General features: G+C 42.7%; 2 protein-coding genes across 2 annotated transcripts in view; both read left to right on the top strand.

Moving 5' to 3' along the window:
* hdac8 (histone deacetylase 8) overlaps positions 1-5643 on the top strand; it is a 38536-nt gene extending 32893 nt beyond the window's left edge. The window contains exon 12 of the mRNA XM_085138253.1: positions 1715-5643. Coding sequence (XP_084994379.1) covers positions 1715-1737 — 23 coding nt within the window. The 3' untranslated portion in view covers positions 1738-5643. The remainder of the gene's footprint in view (positions 1-1714) is intronic.
* Positions 5644-9335: 3692 nt separating this feature from the next.
* On the top strand, positions 9336-20120 carry cited1 (Cbp/p300 interacting transactivator with ED-rich tail 1). The gene is made up of 2 exons (XM_085138262.1): positions 9336-9589; positions 17760-20120. Exon 2 carries the CDS (start codon positions 17779-17781, stop codon positions 18364-18366), a length of 588 nt encoding a protein of 195 aa, XP_084994388.1. The 5' UTR covers positions 9336-9589; positions 17760-17778; the 3' UTR covers positions 18367-20120.
* The last annotated feature ends 130 nt before the right edge of the window (positions 20121-20250 follow it).

The following is a 20250-nucleotide window of genomic DNA, read 5'->3' as shown; positions in this document are numbered from 1 at the left end:
TTTGAATGTCCCCGGGCTATCAGGGCGTTGGACACGTTGAACTATGCAACAGGTTGAGACGACTACTCAACTGATTTGGCGCTATATAAGTAAAATTTAACTGAAAAGCAATCCATATCTAAGCTTACATGCTTCTATGTAACATTCAGTTGGATGAACACATCGAGGGTGGGGTTCACATCCCACAAATGGGCGCATACTCAACTCTGCTGCTCAACCCATAAATGCATTTTCCTTACAAATGTGGTACCATTTAAAGTGACAAAGGGTTGCTACAACCAGGATATAATCCACCAAATGCAAATTTCCTTGCTTTTTGTGCTAAGTATGTGTTGCTTTTCCTTGTGGAGTCTGGCCAGCATCAGCACCGCTGGCACCAACAGTCCTCCTCCTTTGCATCCACACGCCTGTGAAGGATGTGGTTGCACATCACTGTGGCTGAGTAGTGATGGGTTGGATGACTCTCACGGCCAGTCGTTCTCTACAGATTTGTGCCCCCATCATTCATGTCTGCGTGTCATAAAGTAGCGAGGCGAAGAATAAAACGGAGAGGACGCAACCCCACTAAGTGGCGGGTAGCATCGCAACGTCTTAAAGCCAACAGGTGAAAATGGATGTTTAAATGTTTAGTCAACTGGTCATTAAATGTGTTTTATGTAATATAAGCATATACAAAATGAGGAAATGGATAATTGGCCCCTTTTATTGCTGAGAAAGGGGAAATAAAAACATCAGGCTTAAACACTGGCAATGCCACGGTAACCAAGTCGCTCTGTTATTGTGGGGTTATGTTAGAAACTGCTGGATGACCACATTGTGGCTCTGGGAAAGTTTCTTTTAGACCAGATGACCCCCGTGTTTGTGTTTTCTTTCTCGAATCGGTGACCTCATCGGAGTAAATCAGGAGGCTGATTTTTCTTCGCAGCCTCCGTTGGTGTAAGCACGTCCAAAAGCCTCATAAGCGTGATACTTTTTAATCTGTTGACATTGTAGCGTTTATTTAAACCACCAGTGGAGTCTCAGCATCCAGACGGGGATGGGGAAAAAATAAAACCCCAAAAACAAATAAAAAAAGTCCACGCCAAATGTTGCAAATGGTTCATTTTTCCCAAACTGTTGTTGTCACTGCAGGGAGAGAACATGACAGGCCCACAGTGACAGCTCCACAATGGCCAACAAACAGGACATCCTCCCTCAGTGCGTCAGGGCAATTACTCATCCGCAGACCGTGCAGGCATGCGTGTGTGTGTGTGTGTGTGCGCGTGCAGCGTGTTTGTTTTGCCTCCGACGGGCCGTTTAACATGACAAAGGACAAACAAGGCGGCACTATTTGCAAAGTAAACCGTCGACTAGACTTCATAATGCAGCCATTGTGTCAAAACACTTGTTTTGTCTGCGTGTGAAACCAATCTGTGCCCTCATGCAAATGAGCTCCAAGTGTTGCTTACCGTTGTCATTTCCATATCGATTCCCCTTTTTGCTTTTGTTTCCGTGGGAGTGACAGGATTTACCTCAGCCAGATGTTATTTAGCATTTTTATTGGCACAAGTGTGTGCTTGTGTGTCTGTCCTCCAGACTGCCTCCATCTTTGGTGTCTAATATGTGTGTTTAGCCTTACTTAATTTGATAAAGTTGACCCCCACCCCTTTTTTTTGTGTTTTTCTTTGTAGTTGTCTCATTTTTCTCTCGCTTTCTTTCTTTTTTCTTCTTACAGGGAATTTAAAGAATGTGGTTTAGGACTCAGGAGCCTCAACCTCCATTTTCCCCCCCCCCCCCCCCCCCCCCCCCAAACCACACACACACACACAGGAGAACACACACCATGTTTCCAAACCAGGTCGACACTCTGCGACTTTAATGAAGACAATATGGAGCGGACCCCTTCGGCCCCGAGGCACGGAGCAAACGTGGGAGGGGGAAAGAGAAGGAGTTTTGGAAAACATTAGCTGAGTGTTTCCAGGGGAAAACAGTTTTAATAAGGGTTGGGGATGGGGAGGGATGGATGTGGTTGGTGTGCCAGTGTTCGCTGTTTTTAATTCTTTGTTTTTTGGAAACGGTTCACGTGTTTGCGTGAATGAGAGAGTTTATGGTATGTTCAGTGCGGTTATGTAAAGCTGGGTTACAGCTGAGCGTTCTGGTATCCAGAGGAGGGGGAAGTGCATCGGTCAGACATATTAAACCAAATGGAAAAAGCAGATTTTTCAGGAGTACGGTTTCACGGTCATCCCGCTCCTGCTGCGATTTTTACCCCTCGACGACCGATAAGCGTTAAAGCAGACGAGCGTCCGTGTTTCCCCAAAAGCACCGTTAAAACCTCGTTCTCGGTCCGAGAGGCCTGAAAAGTATGTGAGATGTCTGGAGAGAGAAAAAAAAGCTGGAAAATAGCCGGTTGCACATTGTAGCCACATTGTTTGGAGCCCTGGGCAAAGTCAAACATCTGGACGGCGTTTGGAATTTTACATGGAAAATATGCAGAGAAAGTTAAAAAGGGTTAGTCTTTGGACAGGCAACAACAAAGATTACATGACCCTTAAGGAGAATTTAGATAGACACAGCAAACCCTGAACTGGTTTGGTCTACTCAGAAACTGGGTTCCACAGTAGGACTGAAGAGGAAACTGTATTGAATGATCCTTTGTAGTTATGCTGGTACCAACTGAAATGCATCCCAGACTAACAAAGGTTTGGAGTGAGATTCCGGTCAAGTTTGTTGTTGTCTTTCTGTTGATCAAATGTTCATTTAAATTCAAGCATCGCCCGTTTTAAACTGTTTTTATTGTTGCTGTCTTTTTCATATTAAACATTTTAAAGAATTGGCGTCTTTTGTGAAAATGGTTTCATACTGGCAGCCACATCTAATAAGTTCAACCCTTTGCGGCATGATAACTCCGCTTAAAAAATGTGTTAGAAACAAGTTGACAGATGGTAAATGGCCTGTATTTGTATAGTGACAGAACTAAATAGAAGCGGAAATGACCACTAAGAATCATTGTGATTATCGGAGACCAGTTGGCAACCTGAAAAAAAAGGACCCAAAAGCCTAAATCAAGCCTCCTGTTGATTTAATACTTTTAAAATCAAAATTGTGTTTAAAATGTGTACCTTTTGTCCCACTAACAAAACACCTGAAATACCTTCATCTACCTGTCTTACCTGGATTAAGTGATATGAGATCTTCCTCCTGCGACATGACGGAAAATTGGTTTTCTCCAACTGGTTGGCAAGTGGTTGCTAGCTGGTTGCTGTACCAAAAACCTCTTTTATTTGGTCGCTATCATATTGCTGCGGTCTCGCCGAGATTGCAGTGAAGAAGAAAACTGTTTCTGCACAGAGCAATTGAATAAAGAGACCTAAAACAACTAGACTTGAACTAGACTAATATTTATTTCTGCTGTAAAGTTGGCCTTTTTAACATGGACATCTGTGGAGATTACCTCCCTTTTGGAGCCAGCCTTTAGTGGCCATTAGGGGAACTGCAGAATTTGGATCCAGCTTCATTTTTAAGATTCAGAGATTAACGCCTAACTGTGATCCAAATACTCGACCCACTCGCTGACGTTTAGTGAGGTTTTTTTTTATCCTCTCCCACACCCTCTTAAAAGTCACAATAGATTTATTCTGCAATGATTAGAAGAGTACATAAATATTCATCAAAACTGTTTTCTTTGCTGGTCTTTGCTAAACAAACATGAAAACCACCGTGTACAATAACTGTGCCCAGAGTTACACAATAACAGTTCCTGTATTTAAAAAAAAAACAAACAAACAAACATGATGAATGATCTTACCTGCTCCTCCCTTTAAATCAGCCATAATTTTAACAGACACACATACTTCACAAAGTAAATGTATAGACTTCTTTAAGATGCCAAAACACTTCCAAAAATACAAGTCTGAGTGTTTCCATGTGTAACGTGCTGTTAGTGATGTGGCAGAGTTATACTGCACAGTTTAACCACTGCACGTCAAACTAAACAATGACCAAAATCCTTAAATCCACCTACTGAAACCGAGGCACAAGCTTGATGAAAAGCTTGGAAGATTAGACCAGAGTGAGTTTATTTACATCAGTTAAATGGAGCCCTCCTACGATCCTCATCTGGGGTGCTAAACTAGTATTGAGTAACCAAAGGTAAACAGGAAGTAAATTCTGGGATAACATTGGCAAATTTCCCCAGTTTATTCTGGAGCTCATTAAACTTACATTTGACAAGCTGGTTCTTAACCACAGAAATCATATTTTTACATGTAAAAACTTGCTCACAGCCCACCGACTTGCTTGTTAACTGCATGTTGTGTTTTCCTGCTGCAGGATGTGGCTGAAAGCTCCAAAAAAGCCTCACAAATGGAGCTTTATTTTAAAAAAAAGTTTGTCAGACTAGTGTAATAATGGCAACATCAACACATAGGCCTTCAAATCCCTCATTAGCCACTTTCTAACATAATGTGTTTAATGTTCTTAATTAAAGCAGTGTTTTTGATTTTTCCTTCATTTACTTTTAAAGAATCAGCAATAACTGTTTTGAAAAGTCAAGAATTGAAACAATTTTGTTTTGTTTTTTCCTCCCCTGTTCTCCTGTGTTTTGCCATGCTCACCGCAGACGTTTGTAGAAATAAAAGCCGGGAGCGCATGTTGTTGTCATGTGTCGCTGCGCCGTTTTAAGCAGTGATTTATGCAGTGCCGGCTGGTTAATAGAGGCTTTAATGGAGAGCGTTTGAAAGAGGAACCACAAATGTCGGGGCAGTTTCCTTTAGAAGTGATGTTCCCTAAATTAATGGCCTGGAAATTCACACCAAATGTAGGAGTCACCAGGCAGAGCTGGCATGTGCTAAGCAGAAGTGAGCACCGAGTGTGTGTTAGAGGATTCCCTGTGATCTTTATGAACACTGCTGCGGTCACCGTGGCGGTTTGAGCCCCACGTAGCCGAAGCAAATGAAACTCATTACACCGTTTACGAGTTTGGAAAAGCAGAGACGATTGAAATTCTATCTCATAAAGGCAGAGGGGAGAGGGGTTTACGCGATACCAGGCTGGGGCTGTAAACATGAGGGACATGAGAGACTTGTGTGTTTTTTCTGCTCCACGAAGTCAAATTAGAAAAGCTCGGAGGCCCTCGGGAGGATTCGTGGCACCGCTAGAATTCCTGGACTTCTTCTGGAGTTCTTATTTTAGGAAAAAACTGGACCTTCTGCTTGTTTATTGTTGAGGTTTGCAGCCAAAAAAAATGGAAAAACTCCAAAAACCTTTTAAAGTGATGAACATCCTGGACTCCAGTGTTTTGTTGTTTTTAAATTTGAGCATTAGAAACCCAAACTTTCCCATGTCCTCATTCTGAACAAACACTTGATTTTATGTTTTCAGTTTTATTGTTTATTCTGCACAGCCAGGCTTTTGTAAAGTACCAAAATTCAATTCAACTCAATTCAATTTTCTTTAGGGGGTGGCTGTAGAGCAGGCCATCTACTATTCTTCTTACAAAGAGTCACCACCCTTCACAAAATGAGCTTTCCCCACATTAAAACATGTGACCAGTCATTGGATAAAATAGTTGGGACTGTCTAAGCACCACGATCGGATATTCTCATGTTGGCTTCCCTGCATCATCATGACAATGTTGGGTGTTTTCCATCCACATTCCAAAGCTATGACATCACAGCAACGTAATTGATCATTTGAAATGTTGATCATGGACCGACATTATGATGAGGATGCAGGAACAACACCAACACGGGGATATCAAATACATCGTCTAACCTGCCGCTTTTGGGTTTGGTGAATGAAGCCATGTTGGAGCTGCCAAAAACTGCAGTGGCCAGGTGATGGCCTGATGGAGCATTTTAATAGATTATCTGAGTGGTGAGTAAAATATGAATATTTTTTTAGTATGTTGCTTTGCACTAATTAGCAGATATGTGTGTTGGTGCACTGCCAGTATTAGCTGATAACTAAACACTCCGTCTGCTGTCTAAAAACCTCATGGCAGCATGGCAGTAAGGGTATGCATTCCCAGGAAAAACTCACCTATTCAGCACTTTTTCCCTTGTCTGTGTGCCTTCTATCTAATATTCATACTCTGATGAACACATCAGAGAGCAACTCAGCATTCAGTATCTTTCCCAAGGATACTTTGGCGAGCAGCAAGGGATCAAACCACCAACCATCCAATTAATAGATGACTTGTTCGACCTCCTGAGCCACAACCACCCTAACCCAACCTTTAGTCTCTTAATCATTAACCTAGTTCCCGGTGCGGAGTTCGGCTTATGCGTCTGACAACACACCCACACCCGCCTAACATGCATGCCTTTGGACTGTGGGAGTAGAACATCTGAACTCAATACAGAAAGACCCCAGCTGGGAACAAAGTCCAAGTCACAGTATGGCGACACAGTTAATTGGGCCGATGAACCTTCTTCCTCCAATGTAAGTGGTCAAACCAGGAGACATTAAATATCAGTATCGAAGAGTTTTATGGAAGCAAGCAGGCCAGAGTCACTGAACAGGAAACGTTACGTAACTTTTGCCCGCATGCAGCATGGAATCTAAACCGCCTTGGCACTAAATGATGGAGATTCCCCGTCATTTTAATATCCCATATCCATGTGATGCAACGTGCATCTGTGAAGGAAAACTTATCCTCTGCATTATGGCAAAAACAGAGGCTTTATTTCCAGGATTCATCTGTAATTTGCTCTTGGATGAAACTCGTCTTCCTCCAGACCCATGCAGATGTATTTTTTTTCCAACATGGAAGTTGGAAAAAACTTGAATAAGTGGAATAAGTGGACTCAGGAATTTGCATTTAGTTACGCTCAATCTGAGTTTCTATTAAACCTCAAAAAGTGTTTTTATTCCCTCTGTGTACACTGTGTAATGCTGAGTAAACCTTGGTGATTGATCTATGGGATTGCTTCCTGTTATGGCCTGCAGTGAACACACCTTTAAAACTCTCCCAACGAATTTCATGCAAATCAGCAGGCGGGCCCCTCCTCAGTGCTTTGAATAGAGTATCATTTCACCCCCGGCTGCTGATTAGTTATGATAAGACAAAGGCTCAGCCTTCCTTTTCCTCCTTTGTTTCTTTCTTTCGCTTGTTGAATAAGAGGCTCGTCAGTTGCATTAAATATTTGCAGTTCTACAGAGCCTTGTTGACCTTTGGAAGTTCTCCAAAACATTTCAGATTTTATCTTCCTGATGAGAAAAAAGTTTTTATCAGCTTTTAGGTAAGATCCAAAAACCCTGGAGTAGAAAAATAACCCCATCTAACCAAAGCACCTCAATTATTTGTCAGCTAATATGGAAATCACAAACGGTTTGTTGGATTTGCATAACGTCTCCCCAAAGAGGGAGGTGAACAAAGCGGACGGGGGGCCTCCTATCTATACGTCCTCCTCCTCATCAACATGTGAAGTGTCTGCAGTCAATGGCGGAGGGGATTTACTCGCACAATAAAGACAGATGCCACCTTTTATCTGCTTAACGGAAGAGAGGCCGAGCGCGTGGCACTTGACCGCCGCCGTCGTCGCGCGTTGTTGCCGTGTAATGACGTCCTCCCTCCCAGCAGACTGTTGTGGTGACAGGCCCGGCTTTCTCTTTTCTTTTTAGCTGACGTTGGAGGAGGGAGAGAGGCTTTTCTTTTGCCAAAACAGCCTTTGTTTGTCCCTCTGTGCATAAGGGAAGCTGAAGTAGTTCGGAGGAGAAGAAAACCTGATTTTTGGTGTTAAATTCAAACTCCGCTTGGAGACAAACTTTTGAATCAATCGGTCAGTGCTGATGCCTGATGTTCAGCAGGGTGGTCCGGGTGTAAAGGATGCATGAATTTGATTGATTTCTAATTGGAACGGATGAAGATAGAAGCTGGAAGAACTGTTAAATCTTTAAAAAGTAGTAAACCAAAGATAACTTGATATATCAAAATTTCAGCCCCTCAAGTATAAGAGAGCAATAAAACAACAAACACCATGATTTTTATGACTGGTTTCAGCGGGCTCATACTGGGAATCTCACACATGTCCCTCCACTTTAAAAGCTCTTACATAAAACCCCATTTATGAGCCTCAAACTCTCAAACTCAAGTGTTTCTGCTGCTCCAACCTGCAGCCATCCAATCATCAATGACATGAAGACATCTTCAGTGAGAACATGGAGTTATGCAAATCATCCACAGACCACCAACCCCTCTCTCCCTCTCTGATTGTGGCTGAGTGACACAGACAAAGACAGAGGGCCCTGAAATGGTCCATTTGATTCTTGATGGTGTTTGCTTCAGAATGAGCAACATCTGCCCAGCACAGCAGCAGCTCCCAAACTCTGGAGGCCTGACTCAGCCGGAGCGGGATCCTAATAATGACAGGAGGCGAGTGTCAGAGGTGATTTGTGACAACAAGAGTGAAAGGAAAGGTTCATAAGATGAGACCTGGAGTGATACATGTGGTTTGGCTCTGACAAAAAGAGAAACTGACGATGCTCAGATTTTAATTGGGAGCGACCAGAATGAACAGGAAACTAGTAGTTTGTCTCAGTTAGAGACAAAGTTAGAGAGGCGAGGCTGAGGTGGTTTGGATATCTGCAGATTAGGGATGGTGGATATACTGCAGAAAGGGTGTCAAAGCAAGAAGAAGATCATAGAGAAGATCCATGGATGTAGTGAAGGATGGTACAGAGAGAGGGTGACATCTTTTAAACTTGTGTTTTGTATGATAAAATAAGGTTGTTAGATTTTTTTTTAAGTCTGTTTTTATTTATGTTAGTTTCATGCCAGATCTAATGGGACTCAGCGGGGCAATTACTTTTTCACAAGTAGGTTTTTCCCCTTAATAAATGAAATATCATTTTAAAACCGTGTTTTATGTTTACTCTGGTGATCAGAAACATATCTCAGTGAGACACATATGCAGAAAAAACATTAATCTGTGCACTGTAGTTTGCATGAAATTAACATCATCTCAGAATATTTAGATTTAAACTGTTATAGATATTGGAAGAATTACAGGAACATTAACAGGGCCTCAGAGTTTAGTAATAGATATTTAATATACTATAAAATAAATTATATTATAGAAATTATTTTATTATTATAAATATATGTTTATAAAAATATTAAAGGAAGAAATACTTATATGTTGACATAATAAATAAAGAAATATTAGTAATATTCCTGTATAAAGTAGCTAATAATCTCGGTGAATGTTTGACTAAATGGCCCCTGTGATGTGACCCATAGTTATACTGAGATTTAAAGCCTCTTCAACGGCTCCATGATCCGGATCCAGTATGAGTCCAGTCCGTGGTTAGCAGATATCACACACACACACACACCGGGGCTGGTCGGTGAGAAGAGAAGCACAAAATGCTTTTTATTCAGCAGCGCGCTCGCTGAGGAGCGGACAGACCCTCCCACGTCTCTGTGCGCGTATCAGCGGACCTGAGCGGCTCCCATCTTCTCTCTGAAATCGGTACCAACCGGCTTTTATTCCCAGCACTACGGACTGTACGGACTCAGCTCTTTTAATCTACTTTTCTCTCCCACTTTCATTTAAGTCTGCTTTTTGCTCTTCAGCCTGCACGGGACGGCGGCTTTTCCTCACAGGTGGGTCTATCATCTACTCCGGTGCGCTGTTTTGCGCTGTGACCGCAGCCGTCAGTGTGCGCTAAATCCTGCGGAAAGTTTCTTCCTCTCTTCTCCGGTGTTTGCTTAACACTTTTAAAATGAGGTCAAGCGGTTTCTGCCCGCAGCTGGAGCCTTTTCAGGCACAAGTGCAGTCAAGTTTTTTTTGTTTGTTTGTTTTTTTACATTTATTTTAATGGATAACTTGGGCGACTTCGAGCTGCTGCTGTCTCCTTTTTAATTGGCTTCTCATTAACTACCCTCAGTGTGAAGGTAATTAAAAGGAGTGACCAGTCAGGCTGGGGACGGAGGGAAGAGGGCACCATATGGTGTGTGTGTCTGTGTGCGGAGACAGACGTTTCAGTTTTGCTCTTCAGGGCTTAATTGTGTAATTGAAACCCTTGTGAGTTGGTGGTTTGGTGATACATCACAGCACTGCTGCAATATTCTGATCACATGTGCACTTTACACTCCCCGACTTTTTGTTTTTGGAGGGAAAGCTTCAGATCAATGGGTGTCAGGTCTGTGGAGCCAGAGTACTTTTAATGAAGTTGCAGGCCTCCCAACTGCAGCTCTGCCCCTGCTCTCCACTTTAGCTGTCAGTTTAAATCAGTGGCAGGAAATTATTTGGAAAAGCTTATCCTGTCATTCCAACTTGGAAAAAATCACTTAAATGGTGGGAAGTGTTTACAGTCTTCCTGATAAACAGTGGATCAAAATCCGAATTATGTTCATTGTCAAATTTGTCTCATTGCCATACTGGTACAGAAATGGAGTATAATATATATAATATATAATATATAGTATAATATGAATGCACACGTACAGATGTTAGGATACAAATTAGAAATTAAGACCTATGTAAAGGTTATGGGGAGTAACTGTAGTCAACTAGTCACTTTATTGGTACTTTAACTAGAATTGTAGTCAAGACCACCTAAACCAAGATCAAGACAATACCAAGACCAGAGGGTATCGAGACCGAGACCAAGACAGACCGAGTCAAGACCAAGACAAAGTCGAGACCGAGACAAAAAAGTCTTTAAACCTGCAGTTTAAAGACTTTTTTGCTGTTTCGTTTACAGGTGTCAGGCATATTTATGTGTTTTTGCGATGCACTCGCACAGCCCTCCTCACCGCTGTCTGCTGTCTCACTCACTTACTGAGAGGACAGACGCACACTCCACTTGACTGTTGCGTCTTTCACCCTCTCTGTTTTTCACATAATGATATTATCCTATATCCTCGCATGTGATTGGCCACAATATGGAGGGATTGGAGCATAGCTGAGCCAATGTGTGAGAGCTGAGCAGCGAAAGGAAATTAAGTGAGGAGCCGGCTCTCACTCAATGGGAGTTGACTCTTCTGATTCACTACAAAGCACTCTCTAAGCTCTTAGAGCTGATGCTTTTGCTCATGACACATTATTGAACGTTACGTTGTGTGTCATGGATACTGTTGACTCCAAATCTCCCGACCACTATGTTGATCTGAGAAAGCAAGACCGAGACAGCGAGACCAAGACAAGATCGAGGGATCCGAGACCAAGACAAGACCAAGACCAAAGTCCGCCAAGACCAAGACAACACCAAGACCGGTCTCGAGACATCCAACTCTAACTTTAACTAGTGCTAGAAGCTCATTGGTTAATTGATTACTTGCTGGACAGTCAATTTCAAAATAAAAGCTTCCAAAAATGGACCCCTTTCAGAGGATTTGCTCATTTAATTTAAAATTCAACTTTCCAAGAAAACAAAAGGTGCCACGCAAAGATATCAGAATGCTCACTTCTCATAATTTCTTGATGTTTTTGTGCTTGAAAACTGCGTTGTTGTCAGTTTCGAGGGAGAGCAGACTTTCCTTGCTTCTAATTAAAACAAACAGGAGCCACTCTGCAAGCCAACACAGGAGCCTGGATTGCTAATGAAAGAATTTACAGGGAAACGAGAAGCCAGGGCTGATTTCACCAATCTCATAAAAAGCTGTGGGAGAACACAATGAGCCCCGGTCAGCTGTGAACAGGAAAAAAAATACTGGCCCTCGTCCAGCCTTTTCACACACTGCATCCTTCCTAACCCCGGCCCTCCCGCTTCATTCTCGCATCTGACTGAAACAGAAGGCACTAGCAGAGGACAAACAAGTCATATTCATCACTTTTAGCAGAAGTCTCCCAACTCAATGTAAAATCCTTATTTTTGCTTTTAAAACCAAGAACAAAGAAGCTTCATCTTCTTTTATTTGGCTTTTATGCCTCCCCCTCTCGTCTCTGACTGCATCTGGCAGCTTAAATACCCACAATTTCTGATATGTGGCACGTGTAAACCACGAGGTCTGTGATGATTTAAACCGAAACAAGCCGTTAAGGAAGGAAGTTTCTGTTTTACACAGCTTAAAGAAGCTCAGCCCGGAAATTAAATACACAGATAGATTTTCCCAAACAGATACCAGAAACCAGCTTTTTAAAAATATCTAAAAAAACAAAAACCCAATAACAGAGCTCTGGGATGTTGGATTTAGAAAATGTAGTGAGAAACAAGTGTCAAGTTCAATACAACTAACTGAAAAGTTATCCAGCAGGCAGCTTTGATAATCAGTGCTGAAGGAGGTTGTTGAAGAATACATTCACTTTATTTCCCCATTAATAAAAATGAAGCAAAAAAAAACAAACCCTGCACTTCCTCTAGTGGCCACTTGAGGCTGCTTCCAAAAAAATTAGTCAATCCCCATAGACTCCGATTGTAATGTTACAGCATTTAAAACCACATTTACAGCCTGATTGTGGCTTTTCTGGATAGCTCCCATCATCATAACAACTCTGACTGCTGTGATTCTCTTATGGTTTGTTTTCTTTTTTTAAAGCTAGCTTTTCCTTGTTATTGCTCTCTTCAAAGTGTTGTTCATTCATCTGATTGGTTCAGTTTAGTCCTCAGTACACAGAGGTTCATTCAATGACCTACAAAGTATCTCATATGCGCCATCTTCCATGGAGCACTTCCCAGATCGCTCCATGTAACAAACAATTTGGCACATCAGGTCAGCAGAAGTCAGCCTGCATAAAACATGTTGGGTTTCTGCACATGTGGCAGCATCTGTAATTTTTTTTTGTGTGTTCTCTGCTCCTTGTTTGGGGAGCAACGTTTAAGATGTGATTAAGCCCCTTCAACGTCAATTAAGACTGAAGCTGATCGAGGGGAACGAGACGATAACTGTGCTGGCAACAAAAGGAAAGGATGGCCACTCCAGACGTAGTCGGAGCTTAATGGACACCGGAGAAGTCTTTCCACACGGTGGCCATAATCTCCAGGCACTTACCTGGGAAGTTATTTTTGAAGTGTTGTTTGAATTTATTCATTTCAGTCTCTGTGGTTACCAAAATGTAAAAGAAAAAGTCAGAAATAGCATCACTGGTAAAATCTGATTTAAAAAGCATGGAACAGATCTGCTGATTTTACCTCAGAATAAGACTTTAATGCTTCTAACACTCTGTTTGCTGTTAAGATTCTTCCATGTGTTTTAATTCGTGATTTTCTGAGGTTTATTATATCTGCCTTATGTGTCTCAGAGAAGCAACTTGTGCTGCAATGGTGGTTTGACTTGTTTCATTGTTTTTTGATCATAGACGTAGGACGTGACGTCACAGTTCGCCGGTTTGTAAAGTCCTTTTGTAAAACCGTACATGATGAGTGAGGAAACTAATGGCACTTATCGGCTAACAACTAGTGACTGACAGGTCCTCAGCCCTGGATAATCCTCCTTTCTGACTCTAATAATGACCGTAAATTGCAAAGTTACCTCCATGTTTTATTCAAGATGACCTGAAAGAAGCAATTGAGCCCATAAAATCATCAGGAAAGTGTTTATAGAGAAGCTCGTGGAGAAAGTGATGCATTTGATAAAAGAAGGGAGCAGATAGGGCAATTCTGTTTATTGGTTTGCCTTTATTATAATTTTCTTCTTTGTAACATTATGATCAATAATAATAATGTTTGGTGTTGTTGTTGGTGGTTTGGTTATTCGTAATGATGATGGGGGAAAAGGGTGGTTGTTGGCAGTAGGAGTAGCAGTAGTAGTGGTTGTGGTATCAGTAGTAGCAGGTAGTCATGGTGATAGTGGTATAAATAGTAGTGGTGGGGGTATGAATAAAAAAAAGTGTAGTGGTTGTATTCATTTAAGTTAATAATGGTGGTAGTAGTGCTATTATTGTAATTATTGATGCTGTTGCAGTTGTTAACAGTAGTAACAGTGGTATAAAAGCATGTTTTAATCTATATTGCTTCTCAATGATGTCACTTTTTGGACTGAATAAAGACTCACACAGTACATCCTTACATGCAGCACACACACTAGTTTTGTGCATGTGCAAGTAAACCTGAGGTTGCAACTAGAGGCACTGCCCCCTGCTGGCGATTTAAAAAGAATGCAAGTTAGTCTGAGCCGTACTCCTTCTGGAGGAGAGAACACTCCAGACTGTTCACCGATTAAATGTAATTTTAAACGCTAATGCTTACATAGCATTAGGTGGCTACTGTACAACCATCATTTTGTTTTGTCATCAAGGATCATGTAGTTGTACTAGCACAGGTACAGACTGCTAAATTTTGTTGTTGTTGTTTTGTTTGTTTGTTTTTTAATGCTCCAAAGTGGAGCACTTTAACACTGGAGTCTATAGAGATTGATTCACTTTTAGAGGCAGTCTCAAGTGACCACTCGAGGAACTGCAGGAGGAGGCTGTTTGGACTTTTTGGTTGCTGTATTTAATCTGAATATATCAAAGCCATAAATTGTTATTAAGGCTGGTTTTACCATATAAAGTTTAAAATGTATGTATTATAAAAGCTTTGCAAGACCTTTATGTATGTGTGTGTGTGTCTGTGTGTTTTGGACTCGTGTGCTGGAAAGCTGTTGAGCAGAGACACCATGTGCAGTCTGGCCCTGACAGTAATCAGTCAATGAATAATGAACACACGTGCACGCACACACACAAAGATACCAAAAAGCTGTCAATGGCAGGGTCTGTGTGTATGTTTGTGTGTGTGTGCTAACTCTATCAGTTGAGTGCAGCTGCATGCCTGCCTGTAGCAATTATGTTCTCACTAAATAAGAGCCAGTGCTGAGAGGAGGGTGTGTGTGTGTGTGTGTGTGTGTGTGTGTGTGTGTGGATCAGCACATATCATTAGGCGATTAACTTACTCAAAGGATAGCCGCATGATTGTGTGTATGCGGACACACATGCAGTTTGAACTGTGTGTAATATAAACCAGCTGAGGGACAACATGAGCCTTTAGGAGTCTCTCTGCACACACACGTTGCATTTCACTCACCCTTTTTATCTCTACCCACACAACTCTGCAACTTTTTCTTGCTGCTCACACTCATGCACACACACACACTCACAGGGACATATGGCCTCTTCTCAGGGCCCATATGTATTTATCCTCCCACATGAGCCAATCACTCTTTGAGATCCTCAAAGGCTCTCTCTCTCTCACTCACTCACACACACACACACACACACACACACACCTATAAACACTCACTACCCCATAGGTACCCACAGGCCTTCTCCTTGCAGGCTTTTTCATGGTTAATTTGCTGCTCAATAGGTCAAGAGGGAAAAGCAGGCATCAGGCTCACAGAATCAGTCACACACTCACACACACACACACACAGAGTCATGCCTCATCTCATGGTGCGTTCCCCAGACAGATGTGACTTCAGTGATTTACCGCGTCTGTTGGGTCAACAATGCCTTTGTTGTTGCGGTCTGAAGCGGCCGCATGTTTGTCAGGAAACGCTTTTAATTGACCATTTAGGATGTTTGTGATCCTTTCCTCATTTGTCACATGTGTTACTCGTGTCCCCAGTAATCCATTTCTCATTGTGAGAAGAAATGTTTTTAGATATCTGGAACTTCTACAGTCTTTTACTTTTAAAAACTCATCACAAAGGAAGGCTAATAGAGTGGCTGTTTGTCTGTCGGTGTTCAAAGCCATATAAGACATTTATGAATGAAAACCAAAAGGTGAAGGACTAAGTCAAGATTTATGAAAATATGCCAAAGTTACTTTTGTATGTGGTGTGTATCACAAAGCTGTAGTTTGTTTACTCTGGTCCAGATCAGTTGATCTGATTTGATCTGTCAAACCAAGCTACAGGAAAAAGCTACAAGCAAACTCAAAACGACCCATAATGCATCATTACAAACTATGTGAGAATGTTCAGTCTCATTGGCCAGATGTGCCTGGGGTGGGTGCAACAGAGGTAAATACAAGAAGATGTTGGAGACTATTGGAGAACCCGGAGAATTTACCTTCCTTTCATGGCTAGTTGCTAACTCGTGCTAAACATCTATGGGACACATCCCAGAATGCAAAGTGTTTAGCTTAAACTTTCAAGGTACACCTTTTAGTTGTGTCTGATTAAGGTTGGATTAAATTGACAGATTCAATAAACGAACCGTGCTGACTTTATTTGGAACTGCATCGAGGTCTTTGTGCCAGAGTGTGATTACTGTGTTCACATCCGCACAAACGAGCCGCACCAAGGAGGACAACTGACTAAACACCACAGGTGTGAAAGGGCTGTCCGTAGGTTCTGCCTGGGTTCGTGGGTAGCTGTGCTATTATTATTTCAGGAAGGGAATTTCCCCATTCGTTTTCTCTATTCAGAAAATCTTTACAGTAAGGTTTTGCAGACACGTGACCACTACCCACATGACGTTTAATGTGTAACTGTGACAGTCATGATGATAAAGTAGGATTGTTAGCGGTTGTGAGGGTTTGATCCCAGTAGTATAACGTGAGTAAGGCCCTAGTCGTGCAGGCCTGCAGACTGGTCCACGTATTCCACAAACCAGTATTTCCCAACTGGTTGCTTTAGTTGGTGCTGCAGTTGTTATAAGAATGGAAGTGACGGACTACAGATACTCTCCACGCTGCAGTGAAACTGTGAAAAAGTGCAACAGCACAAGTGGAGAAGGCTGAACTTCTCCACCTTCTCACATTAAAAGTTGCACCATTTGAAACATGTTGACTGCAGTGCTGAGCACACAGCTTTTACTCTGAAGGTGAACATTCTCCATTTCCAAATCCCTATGGATCCATCCATTCTCTTCCGCTTATCCTTATCAGGGATGCGGGGGGCCTGGAGCCTGTCTCGGCTGCCAATGGGCGAGAGGCGGGGTACACCCCGGACAGGTTGTCTATCTGATGCAGGATGGAAGATATGAATGGGATATTTACTCCTGGAGCCTCACTGCATACATGGCATCAACAGCCCTTCGAGCCTTGCACTAAAATTTCTACGCGAGTAACCCAGCAGCCAAATGCAAACAAAAAGGAGCTCCTGCCTTTTATTTTAATAACTTACCATTGTTGCTGCCGTAATGATGCATTGCTTTTACACAAGAGCAAAGGACGGAGGGATGTGAGCGAGAAAGAGCTAAAAATGAAGTGATAGACACCTGTGTGCTGCTCTCCATCACACAAAGAGACAGCCAAGGAGTGGGCCTCTTAAAAGCAGCAGCAACTCTGCCTCTAAATGTCACACTGAGGCACGATGTGCAGCGTGTGCATAGGTTTAACGTATTATACATATGCTCAGAGGTTGCATTGCTAATGTGCTGTGATTGTTTTCAGAAAGCAGTTTTCATAGTTTCGTGTGTCCAGTGTGTGAAGTTGAGGAGTCATGTTTTTGTTTGTTGTCTAAAGCATCTGGACTTCCTTAAGTTTCTTGAAGACGTTTCATCTCTCATCCGAGAAGCATCTGGAGTTCTAAGAGACTCCAATGACCTGGATGACTGAGAACCTTCAGACTTTCTGCTTGTTATCTAAACACTGGTTATACTTGCTTCATGCAACTTCATAGGTTAAATGAAAGAATTGAATAATTTAAAGTGTAAATTAAATGTTTTCTAGCAAATAAAGAGCTTCTTCATGAACATCTTTTCATATTTTTTTTTCTATGTTTTACCGTGAATTGTCTCAGGCGTCTTACTGAGGTCTTGGCATCATTATTGATATCTGCCCTCTATGATGTAACTGGTTATCAGAGCCTCTGCTCAGCTAACAATCTTATCTCTTCCTCCTCGTGTCCCAGTTTGATGACATTGCGTAACACCTCTTCTCTCTTCCTTCTTTCCCCCCTCCTGCAGGTTCTGGGTTTTCCCTGTGATGACCTCACTGCTGTTCCCTGGCCACGCCCACGCTGCAATGAAGGACCTCTCCTCCTCCTCTTCCTCTTCCACCTCTCCTCTCAACTCCCTCCTCCACTACCCGTCCTCCAAAACCTCCGTGGCACCCTTTTCCCCATCCGCCGGCCCCGCGTCCTCTCGTGGATCGGCCCTGTCCTCAACGCCTCTCTCCAAGCCGCAGCCCTTCTGTCTGCAAACGGGGCCGCACCTCATCGCCAGCATGCAGCTACAGAAGCTCAACTCACACTACCAGAACCTTGCCAGTGCCTCTGGCGGACACTCTGGGCCTGGAGGGCCTCAAAGAGGCTTTGGACCCCCGCAGCTGGGAGCGGGTAATCAGCTGTTGGCGCCGTCTGGAGGCCTTGGAGGAGGCGGGATGGGTGTCGGGATTGGCATGGCCAACCAAACTTCTGGCGCTGGCGGGATTATCGACTTTGACCCTGTGGACGAGGAGGTCCTCATGTCTCTGGTGGTGGAGCTAGGTTTGGACCGGGCCAACGAGCTGCCCGAGCTCTGGCTGGGACAGAACGAGTTCGACTTCATGTCGGACGTGCCAGCTGGATGCTGACCTATGAGGGTGGGGGAAGCACATGGATAAAGTGGAATTGATTGACAACAAGAGAGAGAGAGAGAGAGGACTTCTCTCCATGTTTGGTTTTTCTTTCCTCCCTTTGTTGGCTGATAAAACAAGGAAGCAGAAGAGATGCTGACCGATGGAGAAAAGCGATTAGAGGCTCGCTCTTTGTTTCTGTTTTGCTTTCGTACCCTCCTACGGGCAGACAAAAGAAAAGACAAGCTTGCTTTTGATTTTCTTGTTTCTGTAAAGGAATCAGTGCTGCTTTTCTTCACTGAGATGAAACCAGTGGTGCTCCCACTCTGAACTGTACTTCCCTTTCATGTAAAAGAGCAGAAACATCAGCAGAGTATGAGCAGAAACGACTCACTCCTTCTCCTATCCTGTTTCCTCCATCGCTCCATCATTCGGTCTTAATGAAAACAAGTTGACTGACACGAGATGGGCTGACAAAGACATCCGAGCCACCCTCTTTAGAGAGGAGTAAGGTACACCTGTTGGACTCGATCCCCCCTCTTTTCTTAGTACCGCCCTGAATTGATCAAGTGGGCGATTAAGGAAAATGAGAGGCACGACTTTGTGGGAGAATTGCAAAGGATGGCAAACACTACGCTTCCTGTTTTCTTATACACAATATTAAGCTCTAGTCTCATGGGAAAGGAACTCCTGTCTCTCGGCTTCACAAAGGAAATGATTGTCTTAGACTTGGTTATCTCTGTGCACTTCTTTATTTTCTTGTTTGAATTTCGTTCAAACAGCCGTAGTCATACAACACGTTATTTAAGACGGTGGCTGATCCCCCATCAGGAGACAAGCAGACAAGGAGCACTTCTGTAGCGAGCCTAAAGTCACCTCAGCGAGTTAGATCCAGAAATGTGGAATGGGTGTGTGTTTTGTTGTCCGGCCTGAAAGTTGATAAGGAAGGGTGGGATAGCTAGTGGCAGGGATCCTGTGCTACACGGAGCAGCAAACAAAGTCAAATTCCTATTTTTCCTGCTCTCCCGCTTTAAAACGGCCCGTTTATGTCATGACCGTTGTCGCTGCACTTCCGTGTTCCTGATGAGGAAGTGTGATTAGGCCTGGAGGCTGCTGTTAGTCCAATTTTAGTTACAATTTGGACTATTGTAGTGAAGCAGGGATGAGACCAAGCTAAGCTGCACATTTGATCTGTCCATGTTACAGAAACAGCTCCTCTGTCACTGTCTCATTGGGGTCTTTTGTTTATCTCTTATTGCAAATGAAGAATTAAACAAATCTTTGTTTTTGGTTGAAATTCATGCATGAATCCCTCATGACCTCTTGACCTCTCTGATGCTATTAGCTGTGACCTGAAAATGAACTGTACTGTTCACCCCAAAGCAGTCCTGAAAGTGTTGGATTACACTGTAAACTACTACCAACTTAGCATGTCAAATCCATGTCTATGCCATGTGATATGGTTGAAAGCTCTGAGGAAATTATATTTTACATGTGCAACAGTTTTTTTTTCTCTTCCCAGTTACATGAAAAGTTTCACAACATAAATCTAACATGTGAATATATGAGAATCATGTGTGCCTATCATGTGACATTGTAACAGCTGAAAAGCATTATCACATGGAAAGCAGGGTGAGGGTTTGTGACATGGAGGATAATATTGAGGTTTGAAACATTTCTGAGAAGCCAAAACCCACTATTTTGTTTTTTAATCTGAGAATGTGTTTATACGCCTTAATTTTCAAAAAATAAATAAATGTTCTCAGATGGTACTTCGCTGCGCCGCCTCTTTTGTTGTTCTGTCTTAAATGAACTCCCGTCTCTTTAAAGCCCACCTATGAAATGGTCAGATCAGCTTTGATTGGCCAGGTTCTCAGCCAAACCAAATATTAGACGTGGGCG

This window comes from Neolamprologus multifasciatus, chromosome 3 (genome assembly GCF_963576455.1).
Source record: "Neolamprologus multifasciatus chromosome 3, fNeoMul1.2, whole genome shotgun sequence".
Lineage (NCBI taxonomy): Eukaryota > Metazoa > Chordata > Actinopteri > Cichliformes > Cichlidae > Neolamprologus > Neolamprologus multifasciatus.
The sequence above is the reverse complement of the archived record's forward strand: the minus strand, read 5'-3'. Positions and strand labels throughout refer to the sequence as shown.